The 18,487-nt window shown below is 41.4% G+C and overlaps 2 protein-coding genes across 2 annotated transcripts; both read left to right on the forward strand.

Moving 5' to 3' along the window:
- Positions 1 to 1,508: 1,508 nt before the first annotated feature.
- On the forward strand, positions 1,509 to 11,943 carry LOC309331221 (uncharacterized protein; the record flags this gene model as incomplete). Its single annotated transcript, XM_081843313.1, has 3 exons — positions 1,509 to 2,458; positions 5,674 to 6,578; positions 11,006 to 11,943. 3 exons carry the CDS (start codon positions 1,509 to 1,511, stop codon positions 11,941 to 11,943), a joined length of 2,793 nt encoding a protein of 930 aa, XP_081699439.1.
- A 2,217-nt stretch (positions 11,944 to 14,160) lies between these two features.
- LOC309331227 (olfactory receptor 5J3-like) lies at positions 14,161 to 18,487 on the forward strand (the record flags this gene model as incomplete). The annotated part of the gene is made up of 2 exons (XM_081843328.1): positions 14,161 to 14,219; positions 17,584 to 18,487. 2 exons carry the CDS (start codon positions 14,161 to 14,163, stop codon positions 18,485 to 18,487), a joined length of 963 nt encoding a protein of 320 aa, XP_081699454.1.

An 18,487-nucleotide genomic window follows, 5' to 3' on the forward strand; every position in this document is an offset into this window, starting at 1 on the left:
TAGTATTGCTGGAATATGCTTTAGCCATATTCACTAGCAACAAGTTTTGTGTTTTGGGAAATAAGAAAAGGTGAACCATTTGGATCCTCAGAGAAGCATTAATTGGTGTACCCTCTGCAGATACAACATGCATGAGGTTGTACAAAAGCACCTGGAATTAATTCTCAACAAAAGAAAGTTATAGGGCAGTTTCCCCCAAGTTGCTACCCACCCGCTGTCTTAGACTACAGCTCCCATCATCTCTGATAATCAAAAACAATATTTGAAACTAATTGTAGCTGTAGCCCAACAATATATGGAGCGTCCCTGGTTGGGGAAGGTTGATTGAGGCAATAGTTCTCTCTCTTTCTACCTGTCAAGAACCCTTTTCATTTTGACAGTGTTTGGGGAACTATGTGTCTTGCATGGAAATGGATTTTGCTTGGGTATATGTCTCCTTCGGGCATGTTGGCCGCTCTGGTATGCCTACATTCTGGCAGCCACTGATATGCTCTGAGACACCTATGATATAGACATTGGGTCCTTCATTCTATATCACTGTGCATTGTATAACACTCCTAAAGGTAAAGCTAAAGGTACCCCTGACCGTTAGGTCCAGTCGTGGATGACTCTGGGGTTGCGCGCTCATCTCACTCTATAGGCCGAGGGAGCCGGCGTTTGTCCGCAGACAGCTTCCAGGTCATGTGACCAGCATAACTAAGCCGCTTCTGGCAAACCAGAGCAGTGCACAGAAATGTCGTTTACCTATCTACTTGCACTTTGACATGCTTTCGAACTGCTAGGTGGGCAGGAGCTGGGACCGAAAAATGGGAGCTCACACCGTCGTAGGGATTCAAACTGCCTACCTTCTAATCGGCAAGCCCTAGACTCTGTGGTTTAGACCACAGCACCACCCGCGTCCATGTATTCCTATTTGCCTATAAAAACCTTGCTGAAAATAGTCTTCAGTTATCTTTCATTTCAGTTTACTGTGCTGAAAAACATAACTCATTCAAAACATGGTTCAATATCAATGACATATTTAGGAAATGACAGAGGTTTGATGAAGCTGTAGCAGCACACTGAACATTTTTTATTGTGTGGAGAGCATCTACCAGAATGTAATGTTCTTCTGTGGGATCCTCTCATTTCATTTGCTTTTACAATACAGTGGTACCTCGGGTTAAGGAATTAATTGGTTCCGGAGGTCCGTTCTTAACCTGAAACTATTCTTAACCTGAGGTACCACTTTAGCTAATGGGGCCTCCCGCTGCTGCTGCGCCGCCGGAGCACGATTTCTGTTCTCATCTTGAAGCAAAGTTCTTAACCCAAGGTACTATTTCTGGGTTAGCGGAGTCTGTAACCTGAAGGTATGTAACCTGAAGAATATGTAACACGAGCTACCACTGTAAAGCATTAACATAGGCAACTTCCCCACTATGCTTGTGTCAGTCTTTTAGTCCCTGGGAGTCTAAAAGAGCAAGCAATGCTGACTTCCGTGTTCTTCCCTTCTCCACAGCGTCACCGTGATGCAAACAGGAAACAACACGTTGGTGAACAGTTTCCTACTCACAGGTCTAACAGACCTTCCTCAGGTGGAAATTGCCCTCTTTGTGATCTTCTGTGCTGTCTATGCCACCACCCTGGTGGGGAATCTGGGCATGATTCTCTTAATCAGGTCCAGCCCACAACTGCAAACTCCCATGTACTTCTTACTCGGCAACCTGTCTTTCTTGGACATCTGTTACTCCTCATCTGTCACCCCAAAGTTCCTAAGCAATCTCTTAAAGGAGAAGAAAGTAATTTCTTTTGCCGGTTGTTTTACTCAGCTTTTCTTTTATGGTGCATTTGCCACCACTGAGTGTTACCTGCTGGCAGTGATGGCCTATGATCGCTATGTGGCTATCTGCAACCCATTGCTCTACCTAATCACCATGTCCCAAAGAAAGTGCATTGAGCTAGTTGCTCTTTCCTATGCAGCTGGAACAATAAATGCTTTGGTGCACACTGTTGCTGCATCAAGACTATCCTTTTGTGGTCCAAACATCATTCAGAATTTTTACTGTGAAGTTCCTCCCATTCTGCAGCTGTCCTGCTCAGACATTAGTCCCAATGAAATTTTGATGTTCGTCTTTGTTGGGTTCAATATTATAGCAACCACTTCGACTATTCTCTCCTCTTACACTTATGTTCTGGTCACCATTTTAAAGACTCACTGTACTAGGAGCCGAAGAAAAGCCTTTTCCACCTGCACATCTCACCTCATGGTTGTCACCATTTTCTATGGATTTGGTGGTCTCATGTATGCAAGACCCAGTTCTAGGCAGAACCACCACCTTGACAAAATAGCCTCTGTGTTCTATGTAGTGGTGACTCCCATGCTGAACCCTGTGATCTACAGTCTGAGGAACCAGGAGGTCAGAAGTGCCTTCCGAAAAACCCTGGGAAGAAAAATTGTGTTTTACCAAAGGTTTTTTATAAAATAGATAGTGGCTCCTACTTCCAGGACTTTTGCTTTCCTTACAACATCTCTACATGTTGTAATTTAAGAAAGGGATGGGCAAGAACTTTGGGCCAGGTTGTTTGACTCATTTATCTTTCTGTGGCCCTAATATTATTGGTAATTTTCACTTGGAAGGTACCTCACTCTTACAACTTTCCTGTTCTGATAAAAGTGTCAATAAGTGTGTTGGCTTTCATTTGTTAGTTTTAACCTCATAAGCACTCATTTGACAGCCCTTACCTCTTATTCTTCTATCATTATCACTATTTTGAGAATCCGCTCAGCTGAGGAGAAAGGCAGAAAGTCTTCTCCACCTGCTCCTCTCACCTGCTGGCTGTCATCATCCTTTATGGCAGCTTGATCTTTATGTATCTCCAACCTAATACATCAACAAAGGGAAACAAAGTGGCCTCTCTGCTGTATGCTGTGGTAATCCCCATGCTAAACCCTCTCATCTACAGCCTGAGGAATAAGGAAGTGAAGATTGCTTTGAGACGTATATTTCCTAAAGATGTTAATGATTTGTATTTATATAAAACTTTGGTTATGGGCTGCTGGGTGATTGCAACTGTGTAGCTGTCTGATGGTTGACTGGAACACTAACATGTGGGGGGGAGCTCATGGTGGAAGCGGATCGCAGTAAGTCAGAAGCAAGGCCATGAACAGATATTTCCAGGACTACATTCCAATATAACATGTTCCATAACCACCTCATCTGAAAGAAGCAAGAGCAGACTTTAGCCTCTGCTCAGTGAAACCTACAAGGCTCAAGGGCCATCTTCTTTGAGGAACAGAACAACCAAGAAACTGTAGGGCTCGCTAAACCTCCTGCTGTGTAAATCTAAGTGGTGTGCAGATACTACTTTTTTGTCTTTTCATTATAGCCCCCAAAGATCTGATTTCCCCCATGTGAGCTCAGTCCCTCTGTCGTGTTCCCAACCACAGGGTTTTAAGCAGCAATTAAACATGCAGTCAAGGTAGAAGGAGACACATATAGGCAACTTGTGATAGCTCCCCTTTCTTCTCCTCTTCACCATTTTACACCCCCGGATTGTTTTGAGGTAGGCCTGTACTGCCTCAGGATGATCTTACAATGCTGCAGGTATGGGATGATGATGATGATGATGATTGATTGTTATATGTGCCCTGTTTGGTGTTTCATATTGTACATTGCAAGACTGAGGTGCCATTTGTGAAATCTAAGGTGGAATATGAACTTTAAAATGAAATAAATGTATATCACACTTTATTTATTAGAACCATATATATGAATTCCAATACATTTCAACTTTTACGATATAAATACAATTTCAGTGAATCCTGTGATTTAGAAATCTCACCCAAATGACCCTCTGTGCATTATAATCAGATAATGGTGTTCCCACCCCTAGGATGTAAATGAATTTCCCATGTCACAGAGGGTAGAAGTGAGGTTTCTGGTGCTATCAACTGGTCCTTGGAGACTTTCTTTCTTTCTTTCTTTCTTTCTTTCTTTCTTTCTTTCTTTCTTTCTTTCGCCTACCCAACCATGCCTTGATTTGAAATTGACTCTAGCTGGATTTCTCAGGCTATTCAGTTTGGCACCTACCACGGGCAGTCAGGTGGATTTTAGCAATCACAACAGAAAACACCCTGAGGTATCCTTGGGTGAAGGGCTGTTTCCAACCAAGTTCCCTTGCTGACTAGCTTGGTGGGTTCTTTTGTTACTCCTTGGTTCTGGGCTCTGCATTCTACTGTAGTGGTTGGAGTGCAAAGGATGGGTATTCCTACCCCCTCTTCCTCTAGCAGGTGATGGATAATTTTGTCTCTCATCCCCTGTTTTGGAACATGGAGGCCAGCTGGAGTGACCTTGCCCAGGATGAAAGGAAGGAGCCATTCAGACCATTCTTACACAGATTTCCCCCTGCCTTTGAGAATTAGATTGGGTGAGGGACCTAGTGCTATATGAGTTATTATAACCTTATATATCAAAATGTACAATTTCTCAAGCAGTCTTTAAAATGTGTGAGAGATTTTATATTGGCTCTCATTAGTTTCACTACATGACTATGAGGTCAATTTTAGATATTTTCTTGTATGTTCTTGGGATGTGAGGTACTTCAGGGAGCATTAAGAGTTCCCCAATGATCCCAAAGAAAGCGAAGCCAACATCATTGTTTGCTGAGACAATAAAAAGCCCAGTGTCATGTAGAACACAGATAGATCTGGCTTTCTTCACATCACTAGAAGCATTTTGCTATTGGTTTCACAAGTCAGTGGTTCACCTGCATCGAATAGTCAGCTTGAAAGAGTCAGAAAGCTTCAAGCTATTAAAGACACAACTGAACTTTGAGGAAGACAGTAAGTTCAGACGTATTTTTTCAGTCATGTGAGAGGCCATTGTGACCCTAGCACAACTGTTTTGCTGCCACTGCATATCAGTATTGCTGGAATATGCTTTAGCCATGTGTAATATTTCACTAGCAACAAGTTGTTGTTTTTTTGGAAATAAGAAAGGGTGAACCATTTGGATCCTCAGAGAAGAATTAATTGACGTACCTTCTGCAGACACATCATCCATGATGGTGTACAAAAGCACCTGGAATTAATTCTCAGCAAAAGACAGTTATAGAGCAGTTTCCCCCAAGTTGCTACCCACACACTGTCTTAGACTACAGCTCCCATCATCCCTGATAATGAAACACAGTGGCTGAAACTAATTGTAGCTGTACCCCAAGAATATTTGGAGGCATGTGGTGATGAAGGCTCTGTATTACATGGTCAGAGTCAGCAGAATACAGGTGTCATAATCCTGGAGTTTCTTCTTTAAGACTTTGTGTAGATTATGCTTCGGTACATGTTTCCTTCGGGCAAGTTGGCTGCTCTGCTACGCCTCCATTATGGTAGCCACTGATATGCTCTGAGACACCTATGATATAGACATTGGGTCCTTCATTGTATATCACTGTGCTTTGTATAACACTCCTATCTGCTTATAAAAACCTTGCTGAAAATTATCTTCAGTTATTTTTCACTTCAGTTTACTTTGCTGAAAACCATAACCCATTCAAAACATTGTTCTCATATCTTTTGCTTTTCCAAGAAAGCACCAGCAGAGGCACCTTCCCCACTATGCTTGTGTCAGTCTTTTAGTCCCTGGGAATCTAAAAGAACAAGCAATGCTGACTTCTGTGTTCTTCCCTTCTCCACAGCGTCACCGTGATGCAAACAGGAAACAACACGTTGGTGAACAGTTTCCTACTCACAGGTCTAACAGACCTTCCTCAGGTGGAAATTGCCCTCTTTGTGATCTTCTGTTTTATCTATGCCACCACCCTGGTGGGGAATCTGGGCATGATTCTCTTAATCAGGTCCAGCCCACAACTGAAAACTCCCATGTACTTCTTACTCGGCAACCTGTCTTTCTTGGACATCTGTTACTCCTCATCTGTCACCCCAAAGTTCCTAAGCAATCTCTTAAAGGAGAAGAAAGTAATTTCTTTTGCCGGTTGTTTTACTCAGCTTTTCTTTTATGCTGTATTTGCCACCACTGAGTGTTACCTGCTGGCAGTGATGGCCTATGATCGCTATGTGGCTATCTGCAACCCATTGCTCTACTTAATCACCATGTCCCAAAGAAAGTGCATTGAGTTAGTTGCTCTTTCCTATGCAGCTGGAACAATAAATGCTTTGGTGCACACTGTTGCTGCATCAAGACTATCCTTTTGTGGTCCAAACATCATTCAGAATTTTTACTGTGAAATTCCTCCCATTCTGCAGCTGTCCTGCTCAGACATTAGTCCCAATGAAATTTTGATGTTCCTCTTTGTTGGGTTCAATATTATAGCAACCACTTCGACTATTCTCTTTTCTTACACTTATGTTCTGGTCACTGTTTTAAAGACCCACTGTGCTAGGAGCCGAAAGAAAGCCTTTTCCACCTGCACATCTCACCTCATGGTTGTCACCATTTTTTATGGATTTGGTGGCCTTATGTATATAAGACCTAGTTCTAGGCAAACCCACCACCTTGACAAAATAGCCTCTGTGTTCTATGTAGTGGTGACTCCCATGCTGAACCCTTTGATTTATAGTCTCAGGAACCAGGAAGTCAGGAGTGCCTTCCGAAAAGTCCTGGGAAGAAATCTTACATTTTACAAAAGCTTTTTTATAAAATAGATTCTGCCGCCTGCTTCCAGGACTTCTGCTTTCCTTACAACACCTGTAACTTAAGACAGGGATGGGGAGCCACTTTCGGCCGAAATATGCTATCTCCCATCGAAGCAATTATAATTGAGAGAGTTAATATGGACAGACAGTAAGTGACTTACCAGGAACTCATGGATTCCACAGGTGTGGGGGGACGGGGGACAGACCCAAGCTGAAACCAATGGAAAACCTAAGGAGCCAATTTGTGGATTGGTTGCAATATCATCAGTTAAAAATTATGTTTAAATTAGATAGAAATAATGGGTTTTTAGATTAAAGCACACCTTTTTAAAAAGAACTATTGCAAAATAGGGATAAACCTTTGTCTTATATGTATAATCTTCTATTAGAATTGGAAACAAAAGATGAGCTTCTTAAAACTTCAATGACACACTGGGCAATATATATAGCACACAATATAGATCTTAACCTCTGGGAGAAACTCTGGAAAAGCGACATGAAATTTACAGCATGCTATTCATTGAAAGAGAACTATTTAAAATGATTCATAGATGGTACTTAACTCTGAGTAGGTTGGATAAGATTTATAAAACAGATTCAAGTTGAGTGTTGGAAGTGTAAAGAAGTGGAGGGAACGTTCTTCCACATGTGGTGGAGATGTAAAAAGGTAAAAGAGTATTGGGGAATGATTTATAATGAATTGGAAAAAAATGTTCAAAATTACTTTTCCAAAAATAGCAATTCCTTTCTGTTGGGGAATAACCCAGACTGAAATTCCCAGGTGTCAGAAAAGGTTATTTATGTATGCAACAACTGCGGTTCGTGTTTCGTTAGCCTCAAAATGGAAAGTGAGCGAGGTCCCAGCTAAAGAGGATTGGCAACTGAAGTTGACAGAATATGCACAACTTGTAGATTTAACTTGCAGATTTTACCCTTTACCTTTAACATATAGAATAAGAGAGCAAGAAGAACATATTTTTAAAGAAGATTGTAAAAAACTGTATACAACCGAAAATGCTGGCAGCATTAAGATAAATTCAACAGAGTAAATAATTTTTGATGTATGTAAAAGTGGAAAATTGATTAGAATTGTTTATAGTAAAATATGCAGAGATGTATGATATGCAAAATGAACCATGGAAAGAGAAGAACGGAAGTCACTGGATATTCTAAAGTTTGTAAAATGTTTATTTGAAATTGTAAAACAGAAAATTTAATTAAAATTATTACAAAAAATAAAAAATTAAGTATTTGCATTTATCTTGATACGGCTTCTTGCAATAAGCTTTGGCTGCATATCTGGCATTTAGCTGCTAGACCATACATTGCTGAGTAACCTGTGAGCTTGGGGCTCAAAAGACAGTGAGTGGACTGCTTGACGATAGTCTCTGTGAATCTCAAGGATGTTCAAAAGCAGCCTGTGTTTCTCTTGGTCAGTATTAGGGGACCACAGGTGTGGTAGGAGTGCTACTGGCAGGGTTCATATTCCCTGGGTTATTTTGGGACTGTTCTAAAGAATTCCACAACTTCTTTATGTTGCTTCAAGGAAAGATATCAATATCAAGGTTGGGGGCAGGTATGCTTTGGTGAGAGAACCCTAGCAGAGAATTAAAACAAAACATGCAGCAAAGTAAAGAATAGAAATATAGGTTGTTAGACCTTTAAAATATGCCCCTGTGAGTTCCAAAATGTACATCTTTCCCTAGCATAGAAGAAGACCACATGTTTTGTAAGTTAAAAATGGTTTACTTACAATCTTCCCAAAGGTCAGATTCATGTGCTTTTTCATACAGTACTCAGAAAAAGTTGTGCAGGCAGTAAAATTTGGCTTAGTTACAGTGATGAACGTTTCTAAATTAATGGTATAGGAACTCAAGAGAGACTTGTTAGAGCTATGGAGGCTAAGCTGTAGCAACCAACTGAGTCACTTCACATGTCAAGCTTCTGAGGTAGACTGGAGGGAAATAAAGGCTTGAATACCTAGTCCTTCCCAATGTCAGCTAAGTCTTGCAGACAGCATACTCTATGGTCTTATCCCCATTCATACATTAAGCATGTTGGTTATATGGGCTAGTGATCCCACACTTTATAGGCTGGAAGCTGTGGGACACAGCCTGTGAAATGTTGTAGGCTAGAGGGTAATTTTTCATCCCTCTCCTTTACAGTGGCATCCAGAAGAGGTGGCAAGCAAAATTTGCATTCCAGCTTATTCTACTAAACGAACACATTTTCAATCAGACAGTAAAGCCACCTAAATAGAAAGGTGAATGGATCCATGTAGATAAGAATTGTGAGCAGTTGTTTCCCTCAAAATAACAATAACAACAACAACAATAACAATAATTTATTATTTATATCCCGCCCATCTGGCTGGGTTTCCCCAGCCACTCTGGGCGGCTTCCAACACAATATTAAAATACAGTAATGCATCAAAAGCCTCTGCAGTGCATGGACTCCTCTGGGACAAGGATCCTCTGGGACAAGGCTGCTACTGTTGTTTTGAGCAAAAGGAACCCTTTTCATAGAAAGCTTTGCAGTTACTGCAAAGTAATTAATCAACAAGTATAATTGTTTATAGTCTGCTGGCAGTCTCTGGAGATGTTAGCAGAGAATTATCAGAAATATAAGGCACCAAAAGTAAGCAAGAGACCATTTCTTATTGGATAATGTAGAGCTCTATGCACTATGTCATGCTGTACAAGCTGAACTAATTCCATTGATGAAACAACTGCAGATCTTTCACTATGTCTGTAGCTATTCAAGCTAATGGTATGTTTGCTTATCAAACTGTGTAAGATGCATTGTAGAGGACCTTGAATAAATACAGATTCCACTCTTGAACCTAAGAAAGAGCAGATGCCTCAGAGGACACACTGGCTGGAGGGCACAAGTAAAGAACAGAATGATATTCCAGGTAACTTCTTGATTGTGGAGTAGAATGTGCTAGACTGGCCACATGTTCACAAGTAGCCTGACCATTAATCAGTCAGGAGCGGATGCAGGTAGGTAAGGAGGGCCTGGGGTTGATAAGAGTCTCCAAGACTTCAGATTCCTCCTGATGGCTTATGAGCCCAAAGAAAGACATGGCAAAGGAATGGCTGGAAGAAGGCAGAGGTCATTTCTTGGGGGAAGAGAAAGGAACTGCTGGTGGTGGGATGGGTTGTCTACCTTCTAACACTATCATCAGGGCTTGTTTGGTCTAACAGGAAGATGGAGAAAATAGCAAGGAGCAGCTACCTAAGTTCTGAAGGGTCTCGGGTCCCAGGACTGTGAGGCCGATTCAGGGCTTTAAATATGGGCTAATTTGAGAATTCTCAGCCTAGGAGTTATCACAGAACAGAATAGCCCAAAGGTCACAATATGTGCATGATACTCATACCTACAGTACATTAAATAGAAGTTGAAATTTCACCTCACATTAGAGAGATGATGCTCAGAATAATCTTCCATTTCTCTCCTGTTAAAACCAATCAAAAGAGAAATTGCAACTGGTGGGGCAGTTTCTACCATATATGATGGGACTGCCCTGTCATGTAGGTGTGCTTGAAAAAGAAGAGGATGCCCATACTTAACCTTCAATTATGAATAGCAATAAATTGTCATAATATTTCCTGTATGGACACTTTAAACCTAATGACTAGTAATATTTTTTTAATAAATGCAACTAAGTACAACACATATATATATTTTAAGAAGATGTTATGCTCAGAACTGCAGGTCAGGGTATCATATTTCAGTAAGAGTCAGGAATTTTTTTTTATTGTTTGTGAATGTATATGTGTGGTAATGCCTGAATTGAAATATTCTCAAAATTGAACTGAAAATAATTAGTGTAATATATGAGCATAGGTTGTCCAGGTGTTTCTGTCCTATTCTTTTGTATATCATAACATCCCTAGTCATACTATCACTATATGTCAAGCGGAACCCACTTTAATGGAATGAGATATGCACCTATGGTGAACACACCTTGCAGACAAATGTAGTTTATTGTTGATAATCACCAAATGATGAATACAAACAAGTAGGTCATGGATGTAAGTGTTTCTGTGGAATCTTCTTGTGAGGTCTGAATGGGGGTCCAATCCCACTCTACTCCCACTACATGATGTTGCAGAAGGCTATTTATCACAATATGATGGCAAGTGGCAGTGCTTTGAATTCTGAAGCTGAAGAGATGAAAATTCAACACCATCCTCTTAAAAATCTTTTAAAACTCACTGGCCTGCCATATTCAAGAGGTTAAAATCTATTGTTTTTTAAAACATAGCTGTGAAGACTGATTACCAAATTTCTATGGTTTCTTTTGGCAAACTATTAAGAACCTACCTATTCCTCACCCATCTCCATCTTGTTTCTCTTTGATTCCATCAGGGAGAGAAAAGATGGCTGACAGGAACAGCAGTAGAGTGAAGGAGTTTGTGCTCTTGGGATTCACTGATCGTCCAGAGTTGGCTGCCCCCTTGTTTGCATGGTTTCTAGTGAACTATCTCATCACTATTGTAGGGAATCTCGGGATTCTTATGCTAATCAGGTTTGATGCTCGACTTCACACCCCCATGTATTTCTTCCTTAGTAATTTGTCTTTCTTGGACATTTGCTACTCAACTACCATCAGTCCCAGGCTGCTGATAGACCTCTTAAGGGAAAGGAAAGTGATTTCTTTTACTGAATGTCTAGTTCAATTCTATTTCTATGCAACTTTTGCCACCACTGAGTGTTTCCTCCTGGCTGCTATGGCATACGATCGGTACATGGCCATCTGCAACCCGCTCACCTACACAATCACCATGTCTCAGAAGGTTTGTATTTGTCTGGTGGCTGGTTCATACATTGCTGGATCACTGAATGCTATGATACACACAGGTTGTATGACTCGTTTATCATTCTGTGGTCCTAATGTCATTGATCATTTTTACTGTGATGGTCCACCAATTTTTCAACTTTCCTGTTCTGATACCAGCCTCAATATCTTTGTGATGTTTGTGGTTGTTAGCTTTAACCTGATAAGTACTCATTTGACAGTTCTTATCTCTTACTCTTATATTGTTGCCACTATTTTGAGAATCCGTTCAGCTGAGGGCCGGCACAGAACCTTCTCCACCTGCTCCTCTCACTTGCTGGCTGTCATCATCCTTTATGGCAGCTTGATCTTTATGTATCTCCAACCTAATACATCAACAAATGGAGGCAAAGTGGCCTCTTTGTTGTATGCAGTGGTAATCCCCATGCTAAACCCTCTCATCTACAGCTTGAGGAATAAAGAAGTGAAGAGTGCCTTGAGACGGGTGATAGAGAAATATATTTCGTAACAGTTTAACACTTAATATTTATATAAACCTGCTAGAAGGTTGGAGCTGTGTATCTGCTATCTGACTGATGTTTGACTGAAACACAGAAAGAAAGAAAGAAAGGAAGGAAGGAAGGAAGGAAGGAAGGAAGGAAGGAAGGAGATTGCACTGGGCTGGGTGGAGACATATAGCATCTCCCATGAAAGAGTCAAAGGCATCTACCCAGAAAAGCCTACAAGACTCAAGGAAAGGAACATCCTAGTTGAGAAAGGGAACAGAATATACTGTAGTAGAGAAGAATGCTTTAAGATGTTTAAAATATTTGTTCAATTTTACTGTGTAAATTACTTTGAGTACATTTGTAATGGAAAAGAAACATATACATATTCTAAATAAATGCTCATAGTACTACACATACATTCTCTCTGGTATCATACAACAGCCATATAAGGTAAGCTAGTAACGCTGGAGAAATCCGTGGTGAAAAATTTGATTGGGCACATTTATCTTGGACAGATCCGCCAGTGACTTTTTACCAGGATAACTACAGTATTTTTCCGTCTATAAGACTCCCCCATATATAAGATGCCCCCTATTTTGCGGGACTCAGATTTAAGAAAATGGGGGAGATGTATCTGTGTATAAGATGCCCCTTAATTTTTGACATTATTTTTAAGGAAAGAAACATAGTCTTATACACGGAAAAATACCATCAATGAAACCCCTTTGTTGAAAAGCAGTCAATATCTTGGAGAAGAAGTTTCCTGGGGCCATGAGTGGGGAGTAGAGTGCGTCAACTCAAGAACTAAAGGAAGCAACAAAGACTTGAGCTTCATGAGCTTTCTAGTTCATGCCTTCTCTCACACATGAAAAAGGTGACAACTCCACATTTTCAGGTTAGCAAACATTAATAAATAAAACTATTCAAGATGAAGTAAGCTGTGTGAGAGGCAGCATAGAAAGGATCTCTCTGCGTGGGAGGCTGGGGGAAGAGGAGGAAACTGCTAGGTGAGAGCAAGGAGGGTTCACTTTTCTCTGTGTGGAATAAGGCTTAATAGATAACTGTGATAAAAATACTCTCCTAATGCCAATGCAGACTTTATTAACGTTCTTTAGCTGTGGGGTGAGAGAGCCAGCCGCCACTACATAACTCAGTGTCCACCCTTTCCTATGTTTGCATCCAGTTGTTCTGGCCACAGTTCACAGCAGATATCAGTGCAACTTAGCTTAACTCCTTAGTCTTGTGAAATTACAAACGCCACTGGAGAGAATTGGAGGAGGCTGCAGAATCCTTATTCCCTTGGTATGGAAACTGAGTTACTTTGGGATAGGCTTTTGATGCTTTTGACAGCAGAGTCTGCACAACACTGACAATATGTCATGGAAATTGCATTGTTATGGTTGATTTCCAATAAAAGATTCTGTTTCATGCCACCCCAATCTCTGATTCCAGGGGCTCCAGGCACTTACTCAGTGTGTGATTTCCTTCGGAATGATCAACATTGGGGACTGTAGTGTCTTTATGATATATGGTGTGTGTATATGTGTGTGTGTGTGTGTGTGTGTGTGTGTGTGTATATACACACACAATCTGAGCCTATGATGGAGGGGTACACAGCATTAACACCCCAAGATGGTCTTGCTTCTTCCATAGCCAGAGCCTTGAATTCCAGCAGAAATCAGGCATGGTTCTGTCTCCCAGCTGTCCAGCCTGCCAGCTTCTACTTTCTAACTCACACACCCAACCATTGAGGGAGGGGGCCCCACCCATTTTCTGTCTGGCACAAAACCACTTCCTTTGTTACCTTAATGGTCCATACCTAGTGGGCAATTACCTCTCCAGAAAGCTAACCTGGCTATTCCAGAAATTGAATCCATCCAGGAATTAGAAGCGGAGTCAGGCATACTACACAACACATCCCCCCAACTCATAACAATAGAAAAACGTCATCATAGTTGTTGTGTTTATGACCCACCCTTCAATGCAAAGGAACCCAGGGCAATACACAAAAATCATGAAAATATAACTAAGAAAATGACATAAAAACCAGGGGTTGTATCCCATGTCAGGCCAACTCAAAGCAAACCCATTGAAATCAATGGACATGACTAACTTAGGCCCATACATTTCAGTGGATCTACTCTGGGTATAGGATAGTTGGAAACAACCCCATAATAGCAATTAACATTATAAAACAGTAATCTAGCTGTTTTTATTCGGACACATTTTATGATAACATGGTGGCATCCAAAAAATTGTCACAAGAAATCAGTGGCTTTGGCCTCCTATGCCTCAGGTGAGCATTTGTATATGCATGCATGTATGAAGCCTCACACATTCAGAAAGCTACAAACTCCAGCATGGAACTAGTAAGTTGCGTCAGTTGATGAACTTGCTTCACTTTTATAGGCCTGAAGAACCAGGAGGTCAAAAGTGCCTTCTGGGTATAAATAAATATTGTGTTTTACAAAAGCTATTTTTGAAACAGATAAAGGCACCTGCTTCCAAAACACTTGCTGTTCATACAACTTCTCCAAATGTTGTACTTTAAGAAAGGCATGGGGAACCACTTTGGTCCAGTGGTCCAGATCCAAGGGTGACCATCTCTCTGTCCAAAGACACACCATGGCCTCACATGTTGTGTAAACAATTCCACAACTTCTTTACAGGCTGGAAGCTATGGGACAGAGTCTGTAAAAGATTAGACTACAGGCTAGAGGGTAAATAAATTCTCATGTTCTCCTCCGTCATAATGGTATCCAGAGGAGGTGGAAGCACAATGTGCATTCCAAGTCCTATTTCTCAACAAACATGTTTATGATCTGATAGTGTGAGCAACCAAAGGGTATGCTAGATTGTTGCATGTAGAAAAGAAGTGTGGGCAGATATTTGCCTGGATAAGCTCCTGCTAAATATGAATTGATCCTCTGGGACTAGGTTGTTACTTCTGTTTTAAGGAAAACATGTTTATCATAGAAAACTGTGTAGTTATTGCCACCCATGTAATTGTTTATAGCCTACCTAGTGGTCTCTCGAGATGTCAGCAGACAGATCTCAGAGATATAAGGCACCAGAAGTATACAAGAGACCATTTCTTATTGGATGATGTAGAGCTCTATGCACTATGCCATGCTGTGCCTGTGGAACTCATTCCACTGATGCAACAACTGCAGATGTTTCACTATGTGTGCAGCTATTTGAGCTAACATTGTGCTTGGATATAAAACAGTGTAAAGTGCATTTTAGAGGACCTTGGAGGAAGACTCTTGAACCCAAAAAACAGCAGATTCACCAGTAGGCACTTCCACTGGATGCTACAAGTAAAGGAAAAATGATATGACAGGTAACTTAATTGCTGAGTAGAAGATGCTAGACTGACAACTTGTACACGAGTAGCTTGACTAGTAATCAGTCAATATGGGCTGCAGTTGGGTAAGGTGGGTCTGGTGCTAAAAGTCTCTAAACTTTCAGTCTCCTTTCAATGGCTTCGAAGCCTGAATGGAAGTCAGGGAAAAAGAGAGTGTGGAAGAAGACTGTGGCCATTTCTTGATAGAGGAGAAAGGGGCCAGTGGGGTTTGGGGTTGAAGTTGAGGTGGTGGGCTGGGTTATCTACTTTTCCTCATGATGAGCAGGGCTGGTCCCATCTGATAGAAAGACAAAGAATGGAGTGCAGTCTAAAGGTTGCATGGGGCAGCTACCCTAAGGTCTGTAGGTTCTGGGATCCCAGGTCTCTACAGCTCACCAAAAGGCTATTCAGGGCTTTCCATATCGGCTAATTGGAGGGCTCTCCATCTAGGAGTTCTCACAGAACAGTGCAGTCATACCTCATGTTGCGTTCCACTCTTGTTACGGACTTTCAGCTTATGAACTTGGCAAACCCAGAAGTGTTTACTTCTAGGTTCGCCACCCATGCATGCGCAGAAGCACTCAATCGCACCATGCACATGCGCAGAAGAGGCGCTCTAGTTGCAGACTTTTCGGGGTGCGAACGGCACCCCAAAATGGATTAAGTCCGCAACTAGAGGTACCACTGTATACCCCAAAGGTCACAATACATACAACATACTCATACCTAAAAAGAAGCTGATAATTTATTCTCCTTCTTGAGTAAGGGCAGAAAGCTCAAACTTAACTTACAATTGGCAATTAATAGTGGCAATATTTTCTGTCTGGACACTATAACCAAAACAATCAGAATGTTTTTTTCTATAGATACACACACCTATTTACAAAACAGAAATATATTGTAGGACAACATCATGCTCAGACTTGCATATTTGGAATGCGTCAGCAAATACATTTCAGTGTGTGCTCATGAATGTGCATGCAAATGCTTGGACTTAACTATTCTCAAAAATAAAGTGCTATCAATATATTTCAAACAGAAGCTATTTTTAAAGGAATAAGATCTGCACCTATGGTGACCACACCTTATAGACGGGTTTAGTTTGTTGTGCGTAATAATGACTCAGGGTTGGTAAACCAGCAAGTTGTCCACAGATACAGGTGTTTCTGAGGAAACCTCTGCACTCCCTCCATCAACCACCTTTTAATGTTGTGTATTACAACACTCTGTTAAGTAATGTAGTGGCAGTGCTTTGAATTCTGAAGCTGGAAAGATGGAAATTCAATACCACCCTCCTATAATTCATTAAGTTCTGTTCACCACCAATGGCAATCCATTAAATCTCATAGTCTCATAGACATCTTCCACGGGTTAAAGTCTCTCTCTCTCTCTCTCTCTCTCTCTCTCTCTCTCTCTCTTATTTGTAAGAAAAAACATATAGTTGAAAAGACTGATTCCCTTATTTCTGATAACAAACTATTAAGAATTGTCCCATACCTCAGTCATCCTCATTTGTTTCTCTTTGATTCTGTCAGGGGGGGAAAGATGGCTGACAGGAACAGCAGTAAAAATAAATAAATAAGAGGCACAAATGCAAGATAGGTGACATGTGGCTTGAGAGCAGTACATGTGAAAAGGATCTAGGAGTCTTGGTTGACCACAAACTTGACATGAGCCAACAGTGTGACGCGGCAGCTAAAAAAGCCAATGCAATTCTGGGCTGCATCAATAGGAGTATAGCATCTAGATCAAGGGAAGTAATAGTGCCACTGTATTCTGCTCTGGTCAGACCTCACCTGGAGTACTGTGTCCAGTTCTGGGCACCACAGTTCAAGAAGGACACTGACAAACTGGAACATGTCCAGAGGAGGGCAACCAAAATGGTCAAAGGCCTGGAAACGATGCCTTATGAGGAACGGCTAAGGGAGCTGGGCATGTTTAGCCTGGAGAAGAGGAGGTTAAGGGGTGATATGATAGCCATGTTCAAATATATAAAAGGATGTCACATAGAGGAGGGAGAAAGGTTGTTTTCTGCTGCTCCAGAGACACGGACACAGAGCAATGGATCCAAACTACAAGAAAGAAGATTCCACCTAAACATTAGGAAGAACTTCCTGACAGTAAGAGCTGTTCGACAGTGGAATTTGCTGCCAAGGAGTGTGGTGGAGTCTCCTTCTTTGGAGGTCTTTAAGCAGAGGCTTGACAGCCATATGTCAGGAGTGCTCTGATGGTGTTTCCTGCTTGGCAGGGGGTTGGACTCGATGGCCCTTGTGGTCTCTTCCAGCTCTATGATTCTATGATTCTATGATTCTAGAGTGAAGGTGTTTGTGTTCACGGGATTCACTGATCGTCCAGAGTTGGCTGCTACCTTGTTTGCATTGTTTCTCATGAACTATGGCATTACAATTGTGGGGAATCTCGGGATGCTTTTGTTAATTAGGGTCGATGCTTGCCTTCACACCCCCATGTATTTCTTCCTTAGTAGTTTGTCCTTCTTAGACCTTTGCTATTCAGCCACCATCAGTCCCAGGCTGCTGATAGACCTTTTAAGGGAAAATAAAGTGATTACTTATACTGAGTGTCTAGTTCAATTCTATTTCTATGTAACTTTTGCCACCACTGAGTGTTACCTCCTGGCTGCTATGGCATATGATCGCTACATGGCCATCTGCAACCCACTCACCTACACAATCACCATGTCTCAGAAAGTCTGTGTTTGCCTGGTGGCTGGTTCATACATTGCCGGGTCACTGAATGCTATGATACACACAGGTTGTATAACTCGTTTATCCTTCTGTGGCCCTAATGTCATTGATCATTTTTACTGTGAAGCTCCCTCAGTTCTTCAACTTTCCTGTTCTGATACAAGTGTAAATGTGTATGTGCTGTATGCATTTGTGGGCTTTAACCTGGTGATCACTCATTTAACAGTCCTTATCTCTAACTCTTATATTGTTGTCACTATTCTGAGAATCCGTTCAGCTGAGAGTCGGCACAAAGCCTTCTCCACCTGCTCCTCTCACCTGATGGCTGTCATCATCCTTTATGGAAGCTTTTTCTTTATGTATCTCCAACCTAGTTCATCAACCAAAGGAAACAAAGTGGCCTCTTTGTTGTATGCGGTGGTAATCCCCATGCTAAACCCCCTCATCTACAGCTTGAGGAACAAGGAGGTGAAGAGTGCTTTGGGACGGGTAGTGGAGAAGTATGTTCGCTAA

Source organism: Podarcis erhardii, assembly GCF_964252035.2.
Source record: "Podarcis erhardii genome assembly, chromosome: 1".
Lineage (NCBI taxonomy): Eukaryota > Metazoa > Chordata > Lepidosauria > Squamata > Lacertidae > Podarcis > Podarcis erhardii.